Source organism: Nicotiana sylvestris, chromosome 1 (genome assembly GCF_000393655.2).
Source record: "Nicotiana sylvestris chromosome 1, ASM39365v2, whole genome shotgun sequence".
NCBI lineage: Eukaryota > Viridiplantae > Streptophyta > Magnoliopsida > Solanales > Solanaceae > Nicotiana > Nicotiana sylvestris.
The window spans coordinates 173,373,885-173,399,174 of record NC_091057.1 but is presented as its reverse complement, the minus strand read 5'-3'; the positions used below and the strand labels follow the sequence as shown (position 1 = coordinate 173,399,174).

The following is a 25,290-nucleotide window of genomic DNA, read 5'->3' as shown; positions in this document are numbered from 1 at the left end:
TTCCAGCTACCAACAACCTGCCGCCACTTACCATACCTATAACACCCAACCTGTATATTACCACTCACCACTACCAGCTCTCCAAAACTACCAAAAACCCAGACCAAATTTCGACCATAGACCACCTAGACAATACACTCCTATTGCTGAACCCATCGATCAGTAGTATGAAATACTGAAGGCTGCTGGTTATGTCACTCCCATTCCTATTGTTACCATGGAAAATTCCTCTCAATGGGTCAATCCAAACAAGTAATATGCCTACCACTCGGGCATGAAAGGTCATACTATTGATAAATGTCGCATTTTGAAGGATAAGATCCAGATGTTGATTGACACCAAGGTTATACAAGCCAAAGAGACCACACCAAGTGTCCACAACAACCCTCTCCCGGATCACAGAGGCAAAGGGGTAAACGTGATAGAAACTGATGAAGAATAGGATCCGGAAGGATCGATCGGGCTCATTCGTGAAGGTGATGAACCTAAAATATCTCCATTCATTCTCACACCTATTGTGGTGCAGATTCAACCACCAATGAGGTTGAAGTAACCGCACTAACTCCGTTCGAGGTTGAAGTAACAACGCCCTCAGCCACGCCAACTTCGTTTGAGGTGGAAGTGACCACACCCTTCAATGTGATGGTAGCACCTACATCCTTCTTTAATTCCAATGTTATACCATAAGACTATGCTACAGAGGCGAGAAGGAAAGGAAAGGGGGAAATGGAGGAAACAGGTGCAGCACAAGGCATGACCAGAACTGGTAGGGTTTATACACCCGAGCATTTAGGAGGAACAAGCAAAGAAGCCGCTTCCAAGCCACCTCTCATTGAAACTGGCCCAAATGATCTTTGGAGAAAGGTTCAAACAAGAGAGTATTGTGTGGTTAATCATCTGAACAAAACCCCGGTTCAGATATCCATTCTATCACTACTACAAAATTCTGAGGCGCATAAGAATACATTGATGAAAGTGTTGAATGAAGCTTATGTACCCAATAATATCACTAGTGGAAAAAAGGCTAATATGGTAGGGCAAGTATTGGAAAGCCACAAGATCACTATTCACGAAGACAAACTGCCTCCCGAAGGATTGAGTCACAACAGGACACTATATATCATGGTATAATTTGAGGACAAATTCATTGCCAGAGTCCTAATAGATGGGGGTTCAAGTCTCAACATTTGTTCGTTGACTACTTTAAAGAGGTTGGGTAAAGGTTTGCATGAGATACGAGCAGGACTTGGGGAAAGGGGTTTGCATGGGACTCAAAAGGCCACGATTGGGGAAATCAATCTATTTTTGCAGAAGGGTCAGACTTGGTTTGATGTTGAATTTCAAGTATTGGACATATCCGCCACATATAACATGCTTTTGGGTCGACCATGGATACATGCTTCTGGGGCCGTAGCCTCCACTCTACACCAGGCTGTAAAATTTGAATGGAATCATCATGAAGTAATCATCCACGGGGATGGAAGTAACCCTATTTACACCAATCAAATTGTTCCGGTTGTCGAGAATAGAAGGAAATTGGGTGGAGAGACGTACCATCGCAGCGAGTGCATCAATGTAATTGAGAAAGACAAATGGTGGAGCAATAAGATCGAAAGCATATTGTTAAGGACAGGGTACGAACCCGACAAGGGTCTCGACAAGAATCTCCAAGGGATCACCAAACTGATACAGCTAAAGCGTCATGGCACAACTTTTGGGCTGGGGTATGAATACACCTGGCACGAGTATCAGAATTGGTCGCCACCATGGCGTGGTCCTTATTACCCACTTGAACGGCCAATACAACATCTGCACCAGACATTTCAACAGACTGACGTGATATGGGGATCTGAAGAAGATGAAACTTTAGCTTGCCTGAGGAATCTATTTCAGGACGATGAAGACATGGACTGCAATGCAATAGTTGAGGAGGAGGAGGAAGAAGAACTTATGATTCAGACCGTGGGAAAGGTAGCTGTTCTCAAGAACTGGACTGCTGCACCGTTCTAGGACCATCGAGTTCCTAGGTAGCCTGGCAATTAGCATGATATATTTTTTAAAAGCAATTTTTAGCATTTAAGACGTTTTCAGTATTTTGATTTAGACGTATTTTGTTTTGAAATAATTGCTCAAGTCACCGAGCCGTACTTGTTTTAATGTTTTCAAGATTTATTTAATGCATTGCTATTTTAGTTTTTATTATTATCCTTTACATTTTCTTTCTACAGTATTATTATTACTTATCCTGGTGAACCGACAACTGTGACATGTAATGGGACAACACAACATAAGGATAGTGATTCAGAGGAAGAAGATATAATACTTGAGGAAATTGTAAGAGAAGTGGAAAATTTTGAGAACAAGCCTAAGTCTAATTTGGACAAAACTGAGATAGTCAATTTGGGGGATCCTGAAACAGTCAAAGAAACTCGCATAAGCATTCACCTGTCACCGTCAGAGAAAGAAGAGTACACCCGTTTTCTGAAGGAGTACGAAGATATCTTTGCATGGTTTTATGATGATATGACTGGTTTGAGCACATCTATAGTGGCTCATAAACTACCTACTTATCCGATGTGTCCGCCTGTAAAGCAAAAACTCATAAAGTTCAAGCCTGATATGAGTCTGAAAATCAAAGAGGAAGTTACCAAGAAAATCAAAACTAAGGTTCTCAGAGTGGTCGAATACCCTACTTGGTTGGCTAACATCGTGCCAGTTCTGAAGAAGGATGGGAAGGTCAGAGTATGTGTTAACTATCTGGATTTAAACAAAGCAAGTCCCAAAGATGATTTCCTGTTACCGAATATACACATATTGATCGACAAATGTGCCAAACATGAACTCCAATCCTTTGTGGATTGCTTCGCGGGATACCATCAGATCTGGAGCCGAGAAAATAGCCTTTATCACTCTGTGGGGGATGTATTGTTATAAAATAATGTCGTTTGGCCTGAAGAATGCTTGAGCCACTTATATAAGAGCCATGACGACTATTTTCCATGACATGATTCACAAAGAAATTGAGGTGTACGTGGATGACGTCATCATCAAATCCAAAAGAAGCACATATCATATAGAACACTTAAGGAAATTATTTAATCGGCTTCGAAGGTACAATCTGAAACTGAATCCTGCAAAGTGTGCCTTTGGCGTCCCTGCTGGAAAATTGCTAGGTTTCATTGTCAGTCGTCGAGGGATTGAATTAGACCCTTCAAAGGTCAAAGCTATCCAAGATTTGCCACCTCCGAAGATCAAGAAAGATATGATGAGCTTTTGGGGGCGTATCAATTACATCATCCATTTCATAGCACAATCGACCATGATCTGTAAGCCAATTTTCAAAATGCTGAAGAAAGATGTTGCAACTAGTTGGACTGAAGAATGTCAAAAAGCTTTCGAAAAAATCAAGGAATACCTATCCACACCACCAGTCTTGGTCCCGCCGGAACCTGGTAGACCTCTGCTGCTCTATCTGTCTGTACTAGATAGAGCTTTCGGTTGTGTCCTGGGACAACACAATAAGACGGGGAGAAAAGAGCAGGCCATATACTATCTGAGTAAGAAGTTCACACTGTATGAAGCACTGTATTCCTTGTTGGAATGCACCTACTGTGCCCTGACATGGATAGCTCAGAAATTGAGACACTACTTATGTGTCTACACTACATATCTCATATCAAGGATGGATCCTCTAAAATACATTTTCTAGAAACCCATGCCTACAGGGAAACTAGCAAAATGGCAGATACTGTTGAGTGAATTAGATATTGTCTATATGACTCAGAAGGCAGTCAAGAGATAGGCATTAGCAGATCATCTTGTAGAAAATCCTATAGGAGGAGAATATTCTTTGATAGGGCTGTAAATTTCAAAGGAGTGGGTATTGAGGTTGTTTTGGTGTCAGAGATAGGTCAGCATTATCCGGTATCCACGAAGCTCAGGTTTCCGTGCACCAACAATATGGCAGAATACGAAGCTTGCATCATAGAGATCAATTTGTCTATTGACATGAATATCCAGGAATTGCTGGTAATTGGTGATTCAGACCTTCTGGTACATCAGGTTATAGAAAAGTGGGCTACCAAGAAAACCAAAATATTGCCATATCTGTATCACATGCAAGAGTTGATGAAGAGGTTCACAAAAATAGAATTCAAACATGTTTCGAGAATCCAGAACAAGTTCGCAGACACACTGGCTACTTTGTCTTCCATGATACAACACCCAGATAAGAACTCCATCGACCCTATTCCAGTAAGAATCCATAATCAGCCAGCTTATTGCGCTCATGTTGAAGAAGAAACGGATGGGAATCTGTGGTTCCATGATATCAAGGAATACTTGGCAAAAGGAGAAACTCGGAGCATGCAAACCATAATGAGAAACGCACACTCTGAAGATTATCCAATCATTTCTTCCACAGTGGAGGAATTTCGTACAGAAGGACTCCAAACCTAGGATTATTACGGTGCATTGACGCCAAGGAAGCTTCCAAACTGCTTGAAGAGATACATGTCGGAACTTGCGAACCACACATGAACGATTTCGTTTTAGCCAAGAAGATATTGAGAGCAGGATATTTTTGGATGACTATGGAAATGTATTACATCAGGTATGTCCAAAAGTGTCATCAGTGCCAAATACATGTAGATATAATACGGGTACCACCGAATGAACTCAATGCAACAAGTGCACCTTGGCCTTTTGCCGCTTGGGGAATGGATATCATCGGTCCGATCGAGCCCACCGCTTCGAACGGGCACAAGTTCATTTTAGTGGCCATAGACTGCTTCATAAAATGGGTTGAGGCTGCATCTTACAAGGCTGTAACCAAGAAAGTCATCGCAAATTTGTCAGGAATCGTATTGTTTGCCAATTCGGGGTACCAGAATCCATCATCACCGCCAACCTCAATAGCGACTTAATGAAAGCTATGTGTGAAACCTTCAACATCAAGCATAAGAATTCCACAACACACATACCTTAAATGAATGGAGCCGTGAAGGCCGCAACGAGAACATCAAAAAAATTCTAAGGAAAACGGTAGACAACCACACACAATGGCACGAGAAATTACCATTTGCCTTATATGTGCAGTGGTTTCTCAATTTCGACAATAAGCAATACTAGCATTGTAGTTTGACTACTGAGAGTGCTAGAGGTACAATTAAAGGATGCCTTATGATCACTTCTTTTACTTTTCTTCTTGCATATCAAGAAAAAAACTTATCGGTCCAGTTCATATACTACATTGTTTATAGTGGAGAATTTAAAATAATACTGCCATATTATTAGAACAGCAAAATCTAAACTAAAAAAAATCCAGCTAGTATGAAACAAAAGGGACACAATGATATCTGATGTATTTTTGATGCCTTTTCATTCCAAATGTAGTGCCTATTTATAGGCTTTTGGATATGTCAGTTGCATGACAAGTGTAAAGTACTCCTCTAAAATTAGCCATGCCACTCTGAAATGTTGAGATGACACATGATTTTGGGCAAAATTATAAAGAGAGGCTTTGAAATAATGCCACATGGAAATTCTAACGACATTCAAACCTAAACACCAAGAAGCAAAATGGCTGATGGACTTATCATGCACATACAACATAGGAGATAATTGTAGGCACCATACATACCTTAAGTCTCTGTTCTAAGTCGTTCCTTTTAAACATTGAAAAGTCAATTACCCAAAGATAGTGAACAAAAATAAATATGCAGTCACTAATCAGAACCACGAGCTGCCTCCTGATTCATCTCACTGCAGGGAGACACTCAACAAAAAGATCAAAAGTGCCCAGAACCTTGAAAAGAAAAAGGGAAAGTTGATGTACAAGGAAAGGAAAAGAGAGAGAGGACAAGCACTATTTCATGATCTGCTATGAAGATGCCACTAGTGTTGTTGATGGTGAAAATGAGTGAATTAAGATTGAGTTGAAGTAAGCTTGGGGTGTATAGTTGTGGTGTTTAATTTTGTGTTTGTAAAGAAGTTTGCTTATGATACTTTGATTTTAATTCTGTTTTGTTGGCAGTGTTAAACTAGGTTGAGGTGGATGAGAATTTGCTTTTAATTCTGTTTTACTAGAACTTTGAAGGGTGATGAATTAAAAAAATGAAATATGGCGAGAGTATAGAACCATCAACTATTCTACGGCAGCATAAAAGAAAGAAATCAAGCAAAGATAAAGAAAATATAAATCACACGAGTGGACAGATATTAACCAAGTTAGGACTCAATATTAAAGTATATAGAAGATTAATATTCAAAAGATAAATCTAAATCATACGAAAGGAAACATATTCAATGCATTTTAGTTTGCTTCCCATAATTGCTAGAATACCTTGTGTCTTGCTAGTGAATATGTTGGAAATAATTTAGTTTCAATAGAAGTAGAATATTAGGTATAAGAATTAGGATTTTTAGTTTTAATTACTTGTTGGATTGTAACCGTTTTCCTAATTCCAAGGCCCAAGGAAAAATTTAATGTTTCATTATTTTTAATTAATATATAATATACTTTTTTCACATATAAATTTATTCAATACGGTTTGGTATTTTTTTCGTCTATTTTCATAGAATTTAAAACTTACCCTAATTATTGGTACAGTTATAGATTTATATAAAAATCTGTAGTTTTCTTAAAAGAAACCTAAAAATTAGTTCGGTACGATACGATTCGATCGGTTTTTAAATATCCATTGACACCCCTAGTTAGTGAAGAAGATTTGTGAGATATACAGTTATAATGCTCCCGAATTTCTTACTGTATTTTCCCCTTGGTTGCTAAGTCTGACTCACATCGTTGTTCGAGATCCTTATAATAGTTAATTCTATAATAAAACTCATTTTGATTGTGTTCCTTATGAAATTTCTTCAAAAATAATGGTTTTTGTTTTACTATGTTTTGATATATGCTTTCAAACGTGCATTTTGGAGCTGTGACTTATTAGAAGAGGTTGGGTACGTGATACACATAAGAACAAGCAGAATAGCAGAAAATGATATGAAATATTCATTTCAATTGAAAAGTGATTGCTTAGTAAATGTGATTAGCGAAAAAGGAAGAAGTTTCCTTTTTGCTTTTCCAATTTTCTAATATATAACAACAACAACAACAACAAACTATCCCAACAGGTGGTATCTAGGGAGGATAGTTTATACACAGACCTTACCCCTAGCTAATGCAGGTAGAGATGCGGTTCCAATAGACCGTTTGCTCCGGAAGGGAATGCTTAGCAAAAACGAGCTAAGCAATTTCTCCCCTCATTGCTAACATCAATTTCTTCAAATGTATACTTCATGTCTGTATATTTTTTTTTCTGAAGATGTTTAGAGTAGTTTTGCTCAACTTTTGGTCGTGCATATTGGATTTTTTTCTAGAGTCCAATTCCTATATTTATAGATGTTTCAGAGTCGTTCGTTTCCTAGTTGCATTAGGTTCTGACGTGTAGTACTAGTATCCTAGATCACGTCAAACTCAAATAAGGTAGGTGTCTCAATATATTATCAACTCTTTTCTAATTTTTGTATTTTGTTTCTTATAATTTAGGAAAATATCATAAAGAGTACGTTCCATCCTAATTTTACTAGTCAAAAGATTGTTTATGAGTTTCAGCTCTCTTACAACTTCCCTTTTAAGAAGTAAACCTAAGTACTCATTATTTAGGAGAAGAGTTGCTTACTCATAAATTGAACAAACACTTTAAAATCAACTTACTGTAATAGATTTTGCTTTTATCCCGTGATTTAGTTTTATCACCTCAAAATTTAAGCAAGAATAACTACAATTAAAAGTAGTGGCTCATATCTCCTTTTCTTTTATAGTACCAAATAACTACAAATTAATTATCCATCCTCTACGTATGAGAAATTAATTGCTATTCGTTTTTTTTTTCTCCATTCACTCTATATTCTCTTATTGCGAACCAAACACAAATTACTTGACAAACCAAGAAAATCATGGGCCTTGAATGAATCTAATTGAAGGAGGCTAAGGTTTAGGAGTCGATAAAATTGAAATGAGACAAGAATTAAGTCATTTATTCAATTCTAAAGTTTTAATGAGTGAAGTTTGATGATACCTATATTAGTAGAAGAGGATAGAGCAGTGAAATGTGCACTCCACCAGTAAACTTGATGCCCCCCTTTAGAGATAACGCAGTGATGTAATATGCTATGAGGGTGCAGGAGCTGGGAAGAAGAGTGATCCAACAAATTGTTAGGAAAGAAAATAATGGGATGAATGATCTCGCTTTGATAGTGGAATCGCTGTCCTTAAGGAATTTAAGTTTCCCACTTTGTTGCTGCAGCGATAATAGCATAATTTCTCCAGAATTTTACAAAGCCACTGAAATTTGAGTTTCAACAATTAATTCGAATTTTTCATAACAGAATATTTATGAGTTTTAGAAAGAAAGAGATGGAAATCTGATGATGTATTTTATTTTAGATACAGGTATTTATAATACCTCTAGGAGTCTATTGGAACTAACAAATTCATTCCTTTACAACTGACACCTTTTTTAAAACCAATAGTCACCTATTTTGAATTTCAAAATTAAAAAAAACTGTTAAAAACGTTTTGTGAAATTAATAAAAAATATTTTTAATTAATTAATAAAATAATAGGTGACTGAAAATATCATGTAAGACAAAGAAGTGCTTTTCAAAACTTCTTTTTTTCTTTATTTTTCAAATAAGGGACAAAACACTCATGTTCTCAAATACTCTATCAAACACTAACTAATCCAACAGTACAATGGAGTGACCTCTTGTGAAGGTTGACCAATACACTTACGAAGAACCGAAACATGGAAGACATTGTGGATTCTTGAGAAGGATGGAAGGTCAACTTTGTAATTTATCTTCCAAGTTTAACATGGTTAGCAAGTGCACGGGCATGGCTATAATTATAACAGGTAGTAACTCCATTCATTGACCCGATCAATGCCCTATTAAATCAAACACTACTCCTTCCGATCCACAATAAGTGACTAATTTGTCTTTTTATTTTGGTCCAAAATAAATGTCCATTTATATAATCAAGAAAATATTCAATTTATTTTTCCAAAATTACCCTTATATACGTATCCCTAAAAAGTCTTTTACTTCTCACATTAAATTATGTTGTAACGTTTAATTAAGGGTAGTTTAATCACACTAATTATTTTTATCTAGCATTTGGTATTTCATTAATGGGTGTTGTATAGGTCAAAATCTGACCATAGTGGTAGACCAAGCTGGGATCTCACCTAGGTAGAGAAATAGCAAAGAACCCTGCGACCGACCTCAGGGTCAAATCATTGATAGCGTATGTCAAGTCAACATTGTATTCGAGTAATGACAAAAAAGGACGATCGTAGGAAAACATGTTGGTCAAAGACCACTGAATAGATGTTCTAGGAACTATATAGATGGGTGTTCACTAACAAAGGGGGGGACTCTCTAAGGAAGAAACAGTGGCTGCACTTTTCCTCTCTGCTCTCTCACTTTCAATTCTCTCTTGCTTCTGATATAAGACCAATTCTAATGTTTGATATAACATTACGATATCAATAAATCAAAGACATTCTCACCTTTCATTATTTCCCGCAATGAATATTTGGATCCGAAGTTAATTATGCTTGGCTAAGATTTACCTTCTTTATTATCAAAAATTGAAGTTAGTAAAAAGGTCTTAAACTTTTTACTCAAATAATTTGGCGCCGTCTGTGGGAATTGCTTAGCCAAATTTTGCCAATGCGCTCTTCGACCCTCGCATCCCTGAGCATAGCCATCGCCCTCTCAGACTCCTGCTAGAACTGAAGGACGCGGATAGTGTCCTCCAACGCTGCAGCCCTCGCTGAAGCCGACGCCCAAGCACTCTCGGCACTCTCCAACTCGGAGACCTTCCTCTCTAGCTCAGCTAATTTCCCCATACACTCTGCACTCAAAGCCTCAACTCTGATGGTATTCTGATCCAACTCGGATTGCAACGACAACACCTTCGCCTGAAGATGCTCACACTCTGCGGTGACCCTTTTCCCAACTCAAGTTCTTTATCCTTTACATGAAGTAGCTCCTCGAGCTCACTATTCCTGCGAATAGCCTGCATCAACTCCTGATCCCTCTTCTCCTGTTCCCTGCCGAGAGATTGATTACCAGCGTTCGCCTTGAGCCGCTCGTGCATCTCACGACACTTTTTTTGCGATAACGTCAATACTTCTCCAACATCATCAGAAAAATTTTGGCCCAAGTGTCGGCCCTGTGAGCACTTTCAATCTCCGCCATGTACGTTTAAAATCCCAAAAAAGACGAAAAGAGACGGTAAAGGTCAAGGTCTCCAAAAACAAAAGGAACACAAAAAAGAAAGAGAAGAAACTTACCCTCAAGCCCATAGAGGCCACTTCATGCATCAAATCAACGCCACGGACGTCCCGAAGAGCCTCACACTCTGCGGCAGAGCATAAAAGGTCAAAATGCTATACCAAGTCCTCCGTGTCCCCCAGGAGGTTAATCTCCAATGGAATCTCAAGTATACAGGACGGACCTCCCGCCGTTACCACCGTGCGGGTAAGGCCCTCCTCAAACATTCTAACATCATCAGGATCAAGATCGAATTCAGACTTGTAATCATCGACCACGATGCCCTTTCCTCTCTCTCTCTGCGGCTGAAGAAGAAGCACGATTCGGTCCGAAGGATGAAGGCCCGCCCATAGTGGCAACAACGGCCTCGGGGCCCTGACTTCCTATCATAGTAGTTTGTTGATAAATCATAGCGGCCTGTCACGACCCGGATTTTTCACCCTCGAGAGCCGTGATGGCGCCTACTGGTGAAAGCTAGGCAAGCCAAATTATTCTAATTACTTAACTTTTTCCAGTTTTAAACCATTATCAGTGATGAGTATATATCATGTGTCACACCTCCTTTTTCCGCCCCCGCGAGTGGTGAAGGAGTTTTTTCCAATTAAAGGACAATCGAAACGGGATTTGTTTGTTTATTTCAGAGTCGCCACTTGGGAGATTTAGGGTGTCCTAAGTCACCAACTTAATCCCGAATCGAGGAAAAGAATGACCCTGTATTACAGTCCGCGAACCAGAAATCCGGATAAGGAATTCTGTTAACTTGGGAGAAGGTGTTAGGCATTCCCGAGTTCCGTGGTTCTAGCACGGTCGCTCAACTGTCATATTCAGCATGTTTATCTGATTTTATACAATTATGAGCTCATGTGCAAATTTTAACTCTTAACCGTTTTTGTCATTATTATTATTTTACAGAGAATTGCAACATTGTGAAAACGTATTTCAGACCACGTCGCAATCAATGCATCCATGGTTATCGACACATTTCGACTCCGTTGAGATTTGGATTTGGGTTACATAAATGCACACCCATATTTAAGAAAATAATTTGTTAAAGACGCGCCTAGAGCGACTAGCGTATTGTTGTTTTGGGAAATGCCGTAAAATTTCTCTAGACGGCCAACTCCGATGTTCTAAGTAATTAATGCATACATTTGTGAAGGCCCCGTAATCTATACATTTTACTAGGCGAGGCTCATCTCATTTATTTTAAATGGACAAATCCTATAGCGACGATATTTTTTCTATTAAAATTAGTCTCTAAAATAAAGAAAGAACATCCTAATTAATTACGAGCCTTTTTTTTTATTTAAGAAAGAATGGCATACTAATTGCTAGATTAATACAAATATTGATGAAAAGGAATTTTACAAAAAAAAAATCGAAATTATAAATAAAAATAAAATTCGACAACTAATATTCAAAAGAATCAAATATAGCTAGATTAAAACTCGCATTGTTATAAAAAACTATTGAGATTAATTATTCATAACCATTTGAAACTAGATTTAACCATAATTACTAAAGCTTATTAGAAAGTTTATTAAACTTAAATGTTCTTCTAATCTTGTTTGAACTCAAATCATGCCTTAATGCCTAATTCACGAAATTTACTTCAAATTCATGCCTTAGCTAAATTTAGCTACTTGTTTACGATTAACCTACTGTTGATAATCTTAAAACCTTCATAACTAGTGAGTTAACTCGTTTTGCCGAGCCGATTCATTAAAGACTAACTTATGTTATTTTCTCTTATTCCAATTATTATTCAGTAATACATGAAATAGCCTAAATACAATCAATAAAAGGAAGAAAGAAAAAGCGAAATCAAAACTTCAAAATTTCATTCTTCATATGTATTCATGCTTCCACATTATTATCTTGTAATAGCTAGTATTACAGTCGTGTACCTGGTATTGGAAACAAAAGAAGATGAAGATGAGAATCAGCAGCAGTAGTAACAATACAGCAGAGCAACAACAGCCCAGCAACAGTAACAACCCAGGAACAGAGTTTGCAAACTGGTGGAGTAGTAATCCCAAAAAAGAAGCTTCAAGCTTCGATGAAACAACAACAATTAATGCTGATTTCAAACAATGAAGGAAAGTAGAAGATTTTTTTCAGTTTTTGTTCTCTCCTTTAGTTTTGAAATTTCTCCAATTTCTATCTCTCAAAATTCTTCCAAAATCTCCTTCCCAAATTCCATCCCCTCATCCCCCCTTATATACAAAGCAAGACCCCCTTTTACCTCTTTCTCCTTTAACTTTTATTATTACCCACACTTTTACTTTAGTAAAAGTAGTCAACGTGGGCCCTCCGTGTTCCCTCTTTTTGAAAAGTAGTCAAAGTGGGCCCCCATGTTCCCTCTTTTTGAAAAGTAGTCAAAGTGGGCCCCCTTGTTCCCTCTTTTTGAAAAGAAGACATCATTATCCACCTTTTCTTTTTTGCTTTTATCATTACGTCTTGTCCCCCACCATAATTAAATAATCTGCAATTGGTTAATTCTCGCATTACCCCTAAAACTATTGTTACTGCCCTGATTCAAAATCTATTATAACTTCAAAAATCTGTCCAAATAACAATTATCGCACATTTAAATAGCAATTAACTATAAAAATCACACAATTTAGACGTTAAATGCTAAAAATGCAACGTACATTATTTTTATGATTTTGTAAAACAAACTTAAATAAATACTAAATGCAAATGCGACATATTTTTGTAATTTTTTATTAATTTAACCAATAAACACGCACAGACAGAAATACAAATAATTATCAAAAATGCCACAAAAATTCTAAAATTGCACACAAAGGAAAATTGTTTTATTTTGAATTTTTTGGGAGTAATTCTTTCATAGGGCAAAAATCACGTGCTTACAGCTGCCCCTCTTTGCCCGAAGACACGAAGGGTTTTCGTGCAAAGATAAAGTGAGCAATTTTTGCCCATCCGAGTACTCCGTGTGAAGCATTTTTGAAAAAGATTTAACCGAACCTTTGCTTCAAAGGTTTCCTACATATCCCTGGCTAAAGGGGAATCAGGTTAATGTAGTTCGGGAAGTTTTGGTAGTTGGGACTACCATGGGACTGCAATGTTATTGTTGTTGCATGCTATTACCACTGCTTACCGATCTCCTTGTTACATCGTGCTTAAAAGAAAACAAGAAGCTAGGCTAGACTACGGATCATAAGATCTCATCTATCTTCAACTTGTTCTTGTTACCTTGCTTTCTTGCCGGCTTGTGTTTCTTCCGGTGCTTTTCTTCCGAGAATTTAGGGATGACACTAGCCTTTTGCTTTTCTGAATACCAGTTTTCATCATTTTGTTCGGTCTATTGGGGATATGGCCTCCTTCATTAAGCTTTTCGGTGGTTCCTCTGGGGATACGACTTTCTTCATCGGATTTGTTATGTTGGGCATAATTTAATGTTCACATGACGCTTCTTTCAAGACGCGTCTTTCTTCCTTTTGACTCATGCGCTTGAGCTTGTGTTGGGACCTCTTGTTGCAACCTTCTGTTTCCCGGTGCTGGGGATTTTTATTGTTTCCTGCTGGGGATTCCTGTTGTAACCTTCTGCCTTCCAGAGGGGTTACTGATTTTAAGACCTGAAGTATAAGACTGAAAAGTATTCCTCTCGTTATACAGGTGGGCGCCTGAAACATGAAATGTAAAGACTGAAAAGTATTCCTCTCGTTATACAGGTGGGCGCCTGATTTTAATAACAACTTTGAAAAATAAAATGCCATTCCTTTCTTTAGGCTGGCGAGATTTCAACAACTTTTAAAAATAAAACGCATTTCCTCTCTTCAGGCGGGCTCCTAACTTCAACAACATTTTTGAAAATAAAATGTCATTCCTTTCTTTAGGCTGGCGAGATTTCAACAACAACTTTTAAAAATAAAATGCCATTCCTTTCTTTAGGCGGGCTCCTGACTTCAACAACTTTGAAAATAAAATGTCATTCCTTTCTTTAGGTTGGCGAGATTTCAACAACTTTTTTTAAAAAAAAAAATAAAAATAAAACGCCTTTCCTCTCTTCAGCCGGGCTCCTGACTTCAACGACAACTTTGAAAAATAAAACGCCTTTCCTCTCTTCAGGCAGGCTCCTGACTTCAACAACTTTGAAATAAAATGTCTTTCCTCTCTTCAGGCGGGCTCCTGATTTCAACAACAACTTTTGAAAATAAAGTGTCATTCCTTCCTTTAGGTTGGCGAGATTTAAACAACTTTAAAAATAAAACGCCTTTCCTCTCTTCAGGCGGGCTCCTGACTTCAACAACTTTGAAAATAAAATGTCATTCCTTTCTTTAGGCTGGCGAGATTTCAACAACATTTAAAAATGAAACGCCTTTCCTCTCTTTAGGCGGGCTCCTGACTTCAGCAACTTTGAAAAATAAAACGCCTTTCCTCTCTTCAGGCAGGCTCCTGACTTCAACAACTTTGAAAATAAAATGTCTTTCCTCTCTTCAGGCGGGCTCCTGATTTCAACAACAACTTTTGAAAATAAAGTGTCATTCCTTCCTTTAGGTTGGCGAGATTTAAACAACTTTTAAAAATGAAACGCCTTTCCTCTCTTCAGGCGGGCTCCTGACTTCAACAACTTTGAAAAATAAAACGTCTTTCCTCTCTTCAAGCGGGCTCCTGATTTCAATAACCCAAAATATCCTATTTTGAGGGTGGATGAACCCAAAATATCCTATTCGAGGGCGGATGAACCCAAAATATCCTATTCGAGGGCGGATGAACCCAAGATATCCTATTCGAGGGAGATGAACCCAAGATATCCTATTCGAGGGCGGACGAACCCAAAATATCCTATTCAAGGGCGGATGAACCCAAAATATCCTATTTGAGGGCGGATGAACCCAAGATATCCTATTCGAGGGCGGATGAACCCAAGATATCCTATTCGAAGGCGGATGAACCCAAGATATCCTATTCGAGGGCGGACGAACCCAAAATATCCTATTCGAGGGCGGAGGAACCCAAAATATCCTATTCGAGGGCGGATGAACCCAAAATATCCTATTCGAGGGCAGATGAACCCAAAATATCCTATTCGAGGGCGGATGAACCCAAAATATCCTATTCGAGGGCGGATGAACCCAAAATATCCTATTTGAGCGCAGATGAACCCAAAATATCCTATTCGAGGGCGGATGAACCCAAATAGGAAGTGCGTCTCCTACGAGTAAAACTTGTGTGAACCAAAATCAGGAAGTGTGTCTCATAGTGGTAAACTCTCATTTTTAGGAAGTGCGCCTCCTAAAGTAAAATATAACCTGAAAGACCCAGCCTAGGAAGTGCGTCTCCTAGGGGTGAAACTTCAATGATTCAAACTAGGAAGTGCATCTCCTACAACTGAACTTAAATGAACCAGACTAGGAAGTGCGTCTCCTAGGGGTGAAACTTAAATGATTCAAACTAGGAAGTGCGTCTCCTATGAATGAACTTAAATGAACCAAACTAGGAAGTGCGTCTCCTAGGGGTGAAACTTAAATGATTCAAACTAGGAAGTGCGTCTCCTATGCATGGACTTAAATGAACCAGACTAGGAAATGCATCTCCTAGGGGTGAAACTTAAATGATTCAAACTAGAAAGTGCGTCTCATATGCATGAACTTAAATGAACCAGACTAGGAAGTGCATCTCCTAGGGGTGAAACTTAAATGACTCAAACTAGGAAGTGCGTCTCCTATGCATGAACTTAAATGAACCAGACTAGGAAGTGCGTCTCCTAGGGGTGAAACTTAAATGATTCAAACTAGGAAGTGCGTCTCCTACAAATGAAATCTTAATTTAGGAAGTGCGTCTCCTATTCATGAAATTAAACTTAGGAAGTGCGTCTCCTATGGGGTAGAAGTAAACTTAGGAAGTGCGTCTCCTATGGGGTAAAAATAAACTTAGGAAGTGCGTCTCCTATGGAGTAAAACTAAACTTAGGAAGTGCGTCTCCTACGGAGTAAAAATAAACTTAGGAAGTGCGTCTCCTATGGGTGAAAATAAACTTAGGAAGTGCGTCTCCTATGAATGAAATCTTAATTTAGGAAGTGCGTCTCCTATGCGTGAACCTTAATTTAAGAAGTGCGTCTCCTATGAAATTAAACTTAGGAAGTGCGTCTCCTAGGGGTGAAAAATAACTTAGGAAGTGCGTCTCCTGTGGGTAAAACTTTAATGATTTTAAACTAGGAAGTGCGTCTTCTATGCATGAAAATAAACTCAGGAAGTGCGTCTCCTGGGGTAAAACAAACTTAGGAAGTGCGTCTCCTGGGGTAAAAATAAACTTAGGAAGTGCATCTCCTATGGGTGAAAATAAACTTAGGAAGTGCGTCTCCTATGGGGTAGGAATAAAGTTAGGATGTGCGTCTCCTATGGGTGAAACTAAACTTAGGAAGTGCGTCTCCTATGAATGAAATCTTAATACTTGTGTTGTCTTCCCTCGAAACTGCTGGGGATAACACTGCTGGGGAATTATTTACTTACCTGTTGGGGGATAAAATGTTATCAGCTGGGGATAACGCTGTCGAGGATAACACTGATGGGGGATTTTGATTCCTTCAAAACTAGTGCTTCACTCTTCGGAAGGCTGCTGGGAATGACACTGGCCTTTTGCTTTTTCCGAGCACAAGTTTCATCCTTTTGTTTAGTCCACTGGGGAACAATTTCCTTTATTAAAACTTGCTATGCTGGGGGTAACACTGGTTCAAAGACCACTTCCCTTGAGACTGGTGTTATCTTTATTCTTCCCCAAATGGGTACCTGACTTCCAGAAAATTTTCTAAATGAAAGGAAAATTTTCTGCCCCAGTTTGATAATCTCCCTTGTGGCATGCATTTCCGTCATCAATGCCATTTCCTTTACCTGTTTCAAATCAAACAAAATTTGTTAGTTTAAAGCGCGGTTGTTGGTTATGATACTCCTACTGGGATGGTTTTCCCTTTCTCCTTCCTTGCTCTGCGTTCCAAAACTTGTTGGGGATGATATTATTTGTTGGGGATAATCCTTTTCCGCTGGGGATATCCCTCTTCTTTTGTGGCATAGCTCGGAAACTGGCATTTCCCTGACCTTTTAGTCCGTATAAATTTCCCAAATCATGATTATTTGTCTCCTTGATTTGTCCATGGGCCTTGGCCTTGAGGTTTATAACCTTTGATTTCGGCAAGGATATCCCTCTTGACACTCGTCAATCCTTTTGTCAATTCCCTTTTGCTGGGGATATCTTTCTTGATACTGGCCTCGCACTTGTTCCTTGCTGACTATACCACTTGGATGTACTAGTCAGATCTCATCTTGCATAATTGGAAAGCTGATGGCATATTTTGAAGTCATTTCTCACTTGTTCTGACCAAACAGACTCTACTGGGGAATTTTTCTATGAAAGGAGAAAGATAAAAAGGAACAGAATAAAAGACAAAGGAAAAATATGACTCTTTAACAAAAGAAACTATAAATAAAAACCTATCAAACGCAGATATCGACTCTAATGGTCATGACATGCACATGTGGCCTATCCTTCGCCGTCAATTGTCTTTCAAGATCTTCATTTGGCGATTCCCCATCTGATTCTCAATCTTATTCGACTTGTAGTGCCCGAAGGGTTTTCACTATCAAGCCTCTCTCATTTGGTTTTTCTCTCAGCTTTCATCGCCTTATGGTGCCCGTGAAGAATTTCACCGATAAGACTCTCATTTGTATCATTTTCCAGATGGGGATTTGGAGTGTAGCCGATATGACTCTCTCTGCTAAGGATTAGAGTCCTTTCTGCTGTGGATCAGAGTGTTATGTTCATCGGTAAGACTCTCATTTGTCTGACTTGGCATCTTTTGAAGACTGATCAGAAGGTCTTTCTTTGGACCGTAATGTGGGTTTTTGGATAAGCTAGAAAGAAAGGGTATTAAAGGCTCAAAAACAAATCAATTTGAGGTTCAAAATTACAACTTTCGGAACCATATTTGTTTACAACAAGCGCAACCCTTGCCCCAGTTTCTTGCTTGGGGATTATTTATTTTTGTTATACTACGTTACACTATGCACACTATGCACCCTATGCACATTATGCACCCTATGACCGAGCCGTAAAGCGCCTACGTATCCTCTTTGAGAAATCAGGTCAAACGTAGTTCCCAATTCCTATTATTTTTCTTTTCTTTTCTTTCTTTTTCTCATTTCTCATTTCTCTTTTGTCGTTTTGTTGTTTTCTTTTCTTTCTTCTCTTTTTTTTTTCTTTTCTTTTCTTCTTTTTTTTCTTTTCTTTTCTTTACCTGCCATGCTTGTGTTTTCTAGTCGTTGCTACTGATTCCGAATGAGGGGTACGAAAGAAAAACAATAAGGCTAAAAAGGGTTAACGAAGGATAAAGTGTTTAGATAGCAGAATAAAATGTCTTCGTCATTCCAGTCTTCAAAACATGCCAAGTGTAAACAACACAAAGATTTGTAGCCTCTTCTGAGGGTGCTGGACTTGACAATTATATTCACACATTTGCTTTTTCATTTGTCACCTCTAAAGCACCGTTGGGCAACACTCTCACTCTCATTATCATGAGCGACCCTCATGTCCATTTGGCGAATCATGCTTTTAACGGTTTTCTTTGTGTTTTACTTGCCCTAGTTCCACATGACTCGAGCTCCGAATAATCTCAAATCGTCCGTATTTCCTTTAAACGTTCTGATCACCTTTCCGGGGTTTTATGATTAACTTTTAAGATTAGGCCCAAACCGTGTGCGCATGTCATGTCACGAGAATCGGCGCTGAACAAAAATGATAAAAGGACTAAACAAAAAGATGACTGAAAATAATAAAAGACCGGATTTTGCATTAGACTACAGGTGAAATGGTTTGAATAACAAAACAAACAAAAACAAACCAGAATAAAATCCTAAAACAACCTGGACAAAACTTAAACAAACCGCTATGACAAAAAGGAAAGATAAGAAAGTTTGACACAAGACAATATCCGAATTACAATCCTAATAATCCGGACAATAGAAATGACAACAAAATAAGCCACCAAGCTTCTCTCTTGCTAACCAAGGAACGGAGCGTCCTCCCACTTTATCAAAATTGGCATCTTCGCCACTGAGCTTCGCATCAGTATTGTCCAAACCATTGCCAACTTCCATATTATCAACCTTAGTCAACAAGTCCCAATAGGATTCGAGTGCTTCTGTTATCAGGCCTGATCCCCGCAAAGTGTGCTTCTAGGTCTTGTATTTCCGGCTTACCACAAACCAACCACCTAACTTTCTTTGTGATTCAAAGCAAAACAGGTTAGAATGGACTCAGTCGGTCCTCATTATTAACAACATCTTTTTTCTTTTTCTTTTTCTTTTTTTTGGATGATGTTTTTTTTTCTTCTTTTTTTTTTTTGCTTTTTTGTTGTGGTCGAATCTTAGGGAGATTGTCTACGTATCATGACCCCGCATGAATCAGACCTTGCGTAGTTCGGACCAATAAAAGATAAATAATAATAAAATATATTTTTTTCTGGAATTTTCAATTTTCATATTAAAACAAACTTGATTACAAAAGTTTAAAAAACTAACCATACTAACAGACTTTGACAAAAGACAACAAACGGCCTCGAAAATTAAATAACTCGCATACTCTAATCAAAGAATTACAAACTCAAAACAAACGGCCAGTTCCTTTCCCCGTTTGACAAATGCAATCAAACGGTTATTTTTGCAAATGTGGCCCCTTCCAAATTTCACATGAATTTTGAGGCCGGGAGGATTATTTTATGACACTTTACAAACTTGTCCATTCTTTTACGAAAATAACCTTTCGACAACTGAAAGATACTCTAAGGCTATTTCGGCAAGAACGGTTTAAGACACTGCCGAAGCTGGCTCGGCTTATTTTGACCAAAAGCCCAAACGGTATTCATATGACCGCTGACTCTTTGTTTTTTTTTTTGTTTTTTTTTTCAAATTATAATAAAATTTGGTGTTGCAACCACGACCCTTCAGCGGCTCGGGGACGAAGATTTTTAAGGCTGTGTGGGTCAACTGGACCAAATCTAAAACAATGACCCAAAGGTGGCTGTTTATGCAAAGTCAACCCTCCGGCGTCCCTTTCGGGAACATTCGGCTATTTTTGACAAAACAGCATCACCCAACTTGTTTATGACCCTTTTTATCGTTTTTCAAAATAGAAAACTCAATATTGCAAACACGGCCTTTCAACGCCTCGGGGACGAAGATTTTTAAGGTTGTGTGGGTCAACTGGACCAAATCTTAAACATGATCCAAAAGGTGGCTGTTTATGCAAAGTCAGCCTTCCGGTGTCCCTTTCGGGAACATTCGGCTATGTCTTGACAAAACAGCGTCACCCAACTTCTTTATGATAAAATTAAAAATTGACATATATATATTTGCTATTTGTTTTGCAAAAGGGGAGGTTCGACATCACCCGAAAAATTTTGAAATGTTTTTTTTTTTACTATTTGTTTTTGGCTATTTTATCAAAATGGGAGGTTGGACCCGATGAGGGTTGCCTACGTATCTCACATCCGGTGAGAATCAAACCCGCGTAGTTCGGAAAATTAACCGAACTATTTTTGAAAACAAGACTTTTTTTTCTTTTTCATTTTCCATGGCACGACAAACTATTTTTCCTTTTCTATTTTGAAAACAAGACAAAATAACGACTCTCTTTTTTTCTTTTTCATTTTCAACAAACAATAAACAACCTATTTTTCCAAACTAAAAATAAAAGACACTTTTTTTTCTTTTTTCAACAAACAACTTTCCGAAAATAAAAGACTCTTGTTCCTATTTTTTCTTTTTTTTTTCTTTTTCTCAAAATTTCTGCAGAGTTTCGACAGTACTTGGTTATTGGGTTTTTTCAAAAATAATCAATTAACTCCCTAACCGCTATTTCTCTTTATTTGTTTCCCTCAATTTCACAATATTCAAAAACCGGTCAGCATGCGGGCCCGAGACAAATAAATGCACAGAAAACAAATAGGATGCATCAGGATGATTTTTTCATTTCAGGTTGTTAGTCCTAGACGGACTCAACCCCTGTGTTGAGTCTCCTAAGTCAAATGCAACGTGATGCAAATAAGCGTTCCTACTAGGGATCCGACATGAAGTCACGTTATTCTATGTTCAAAACCTGGGTCAGTGTTCTAGACTATGTACCCGAGCGGACAACTCGAGTCGAGGAGGGGGCAACTTACCGGGAACCAAAAGGCCATCCGGCTTCGTAACCTGTCCGGCCTCTTTCTTATTTCAGGGTATGACACTAACAGAGTAGGGAGTCTCAACCAGAAAGCACATCCCCGGAGGTGAAGAGAGAAGGGTGTCGGCACAGTTTATATGCAATTCACGCAATATCAAAGCGGTAAGAGCAACATTTAGCACATTAGGCTCAACATGTCAAAATCAGATAATAGACAAAACCAAATACAACAATTATTCTATGCTCGAATTCTTGAACCCTGAACCAGAGACTCTGGGTTCGTTCCCCAGCAGAGTCGCCAGAGCTGTCACACCTCCTTTTCCGCCCCCGCGAGGGGTGAAGGAGTTTTTCCAATTAAAGGACAATCGAAACGGGATTTGTTTGTTTATTTCAGAGTCGCCACTTGGGAGATTTAGGGTGTCCCAAGTCACCAATTTAATCCCGAATCGAGGAAAAGAATGACTCTGTATTACAGTCCGCGAACCAGAAATCCGGATAAGGAATTCTGTTAACCCGGGAGAAGGTGTTAGGCATTCCCGAGTTCCGTGGTTCTAGCACGGTCGCTCAACTGTCATATTCGGCTTGTTTATCTGATTTTATACAATTATGAGCTAATGTGCAAGTTTTAACTTTTAACCGCTTTCGTCATTATTTATATATTTTTTCAAGAATTGCAACATCATGGAAATACATCTCCAACCACGTCACATCAATGCACCCGTGGTTGTTGGCACATTTCAACTCTGTTGAGATTTGGATTTGGGTCACATAAATGTGCACCCGAGTTTTAAGAAAATTAAATTATTAAAAGGCGTGCCTAAAGCGACTAGCGTATCATTTACTTTGGGTAGGGCCGTGAAATTTTGCTAAACGGTCCATCCCGAAGTCTAAGTAATTAATGCATACATTTGTGAAGGCCCCGCAATCTATACATTTTACTAGGCGAGGCTCATCTCATTTATTTTAAATGGATAAATCCTAAAGCGACTACATTTTTTCTATTAAAATTAGTCTCTAAAATAAAGAAAGAACATCCTAATTAATTACGAGCATTTTTTTTTATTTAAGAAAGCATGGCATACTAATTGCTAGATTAATACAAATATTGATGAAAAGGAATTTTACAAAAAAAAATCGAAATTATAAATAAAAATAAAATTCGACAACTAATATTCAAAAGAATCAAATATAGCTAGATTAAAACTCGCATTGTTATAAACAACTATTGAGATTAATTATTCATAACCATTTGAAACTAGATTTAACCATAATTACTAAAGCTTATTAGAAAGTTTATTAAACTTAAACATTCTTCTAATCTTGTTTGAACTCAAATCATGCCTTAATGCCTAATTCACGAAATTTAGTTCAAATTCATGCCTTAGCTAAATTTAGCTACTTGTTTACGATTAACCTACTGTTGATAATCTTAAAACCTTCATAACTAGCGAGTTAACCCGTTTTGCCGAGCCGATTCATTAAAGACTAACTTATGTTATTTTCTCTTATTCCAATTATTATTCAGTAATACATGAAATAGCCTAAATACAATCAATAAAAGGAAGAAAGAAAAAGCGAAATCAAAACTTCAAAATTTCATTCTTCATATGTATTCATGCTTCCACATTATTATCTTGTAATAGCTAGTATTACAGTCGTGAACCTGGTATTGGAAACAAAAGAAGATGAAGATGAGAATCAGCAGCAGTAGTAACAATACAGCAGAGCAACAACATCCCAGCAACAGTAACAACCCAGGAACAGAGTTTGCAAACCGGTGGAGTAGTAATCCCAAAAAGAAGCTTCAAGCTTCGATGAAACAACAACAATTAATGCTGATTTCAAACAATGAAGGAAAGTAGAAGATTTTTTTCAGTTTTTGTTCTCTCCTTTAGTTTTGAAATTTCTCCAATTTCTATCTCTCAAAATTCTTCCAAAATCTCCTTCCCAAATTCAATCCCCTCATCCCCCCTTATATACAAAGCAAGACCCCCTTTTACCCCTTTCTCCTTTAACTTTTATTATTACCCACACTTTTACTTTAGTAAAAGTAGTCAACGTGGGCCCTTCGTGTTCCCTCTTTTTGAAAAGTAGTTAAAGTGGGTCCCCATGTTCCCTTTTTTTGAAAAGTAGTCAAAGTGGGCCCCCTTGTTCCCTCTTTTTGAAAAGAAAACATCATTATCCACCTTTTCTTTTTTGTTTTTATCATTACGTCTTGTCCCTCACCATAATTAAATAATCTGCAATTGGTTAATTCCCGTATTACCCCTAAAACTACTGTTACTACCCTGATTCAAAATTTGTTATAACTTCAAAAATCTGTCCAAATAAAAATTATCGCACATTTAAATAGCAATTAACTATAAAAATCACACAATTTAGACGTTAAATGCTAAAAATGCAACATACATTATTTTTATGATTTTGTAAAACAAACTTAAATAAATACTAAATGCAAATGCGACATATTTTTGTAATTTTTTATTAATTTAACCAATAAACATGCACAGACAGAAATACAAATAATTATCAAAAATGCCACAAAAATTCTAAAATTGCACACAAAGGAAAATTATTTTATTTTGGATTTTTTGGGAGTAATTCTCTCATAGGGCAAAAATCACGTGCTTACATCATGCAAATAGCGAAAATAATTAAGCGGAAGACAAAATCTAGCAATTTGTCTTAATACAAACTGCAGAAGTCTAAATACAACTATACCCAGAATTTGGTATCACAGCTTCACAGACGGTCTAAGAATACTACATACAAAGTCTGAAAGATAAAATATCCACTGTTTCTAAAATAAGTAAAGGAAACAGGATAAAGGAAAAGATAGGAGGTGATGCCAAGGCCCGCGGACGTCTGCAGGACTACCTCGAGTCGCCTTTGTGGGCTGAATACAACACCCTCACTGCGGTCCAAGCACTCCGGTATCAGTATCTGCACACAGTGCAGAGTGTAGTATCAGCACAACCGATCTCATGTGCTGGTAAGTGCCTAGCCTAACCTCGGGGAAGTAGTGACGAGGCTAGGACCAGACTACCAAATAAACCTGTGCAATATAGTATACAAAAATAATAGAAAGCAGATAACAATGATGGAAACAATGATCAACCAGTGATATAAATAGCAGGCAACAAGAACACCATAAAAATTTCTCAACAAATAATAGATACAAGTGCAATCAATTTATCAAGTCCTTCAAATATAAATTTTTCGCTTATAAATCCTTCAAGTAATAATCTTTATGATAATATGCTTTTCAATGAATATATTTCGAATATATTTCCTTTATATAAATATCTTTCAAATAAGTATCTTTTGAATATAATTCTTTCGAGTAAAGGTCACTTTGTGACACCTCATTCACTTAACATAAAGTAGAGTACAGCTTCCAACCCAATTAGAAAATCAACAAGAAAAGATGAAGTTATTTTTAGAAATCATTTGATAAAGAAGATACCCTTTTCAATTAAAGTACAATATCGAATGAATCATTACTTTTAATATGAGAAATCAATAAATCAAAACATAGTAGAAATTCTTTTTTAAGTAAAGTACAACCTCAAACGGTTTAAGAAAAATTTAGTTGAGAAAACAATTGAGTTAAAAATGTAACAATTGTTGAAATTTGGAGTATTGAACATATAAAAAAAAGTAAAAACAGAATATCAAGAGAATTATAAAGGAATTCTCAACAATGATATTTCAACAACATCCCGACAAGGGAATAATACTATCAAAATAAATATCCCAGCA

The 25,290-nt window shown here is 37.6% G+C and overlaps 2 protein-coding genes across 2 annotated transcripts; both read left to right on the top strand.

Annotated features, from left to right (window-relative positions):
• Positions 1 to 726: 726 nt before the first annotated feature.
• On the top strand, positions 727 to 2,934 carry LOC138877088 (uncharacterized). The gene is made up of 3 exons (XM_070156593.1): positions 727 to 1,037; positions 1,155 to 2,003; positions 2,229 to 2,934. The coding sequence occupies exons 1-3, from the start codon at positions 727 to 729 to the stop codon at positions 2,932 to 2,934; spliced, it is 1,866 nt and encodes a 621-aa protein (XP_070012694.1).
• A 49-nt stretch (positions 2,935 to 2,983) lies between these two features.
• On the top strand, positions 2,984 to 4,458 carry LOC138877086 (uncharacterized). The gene is made up of 2 exons (XM_070156589.1): positions 2,984 to 3,557; positions 3,785 to 4,458. The coding sequence occupies exons 1-2, from the start codon at positions 2,984 to 2,986 to the stop codon at positions 4,456 to 4,458; spliced, it is 1,248 nt and encodes a 415-aa protein (XP_070012690.1).
• Positions 4,459 to 25,290: the final 20,832 nt, after the last annotated feature.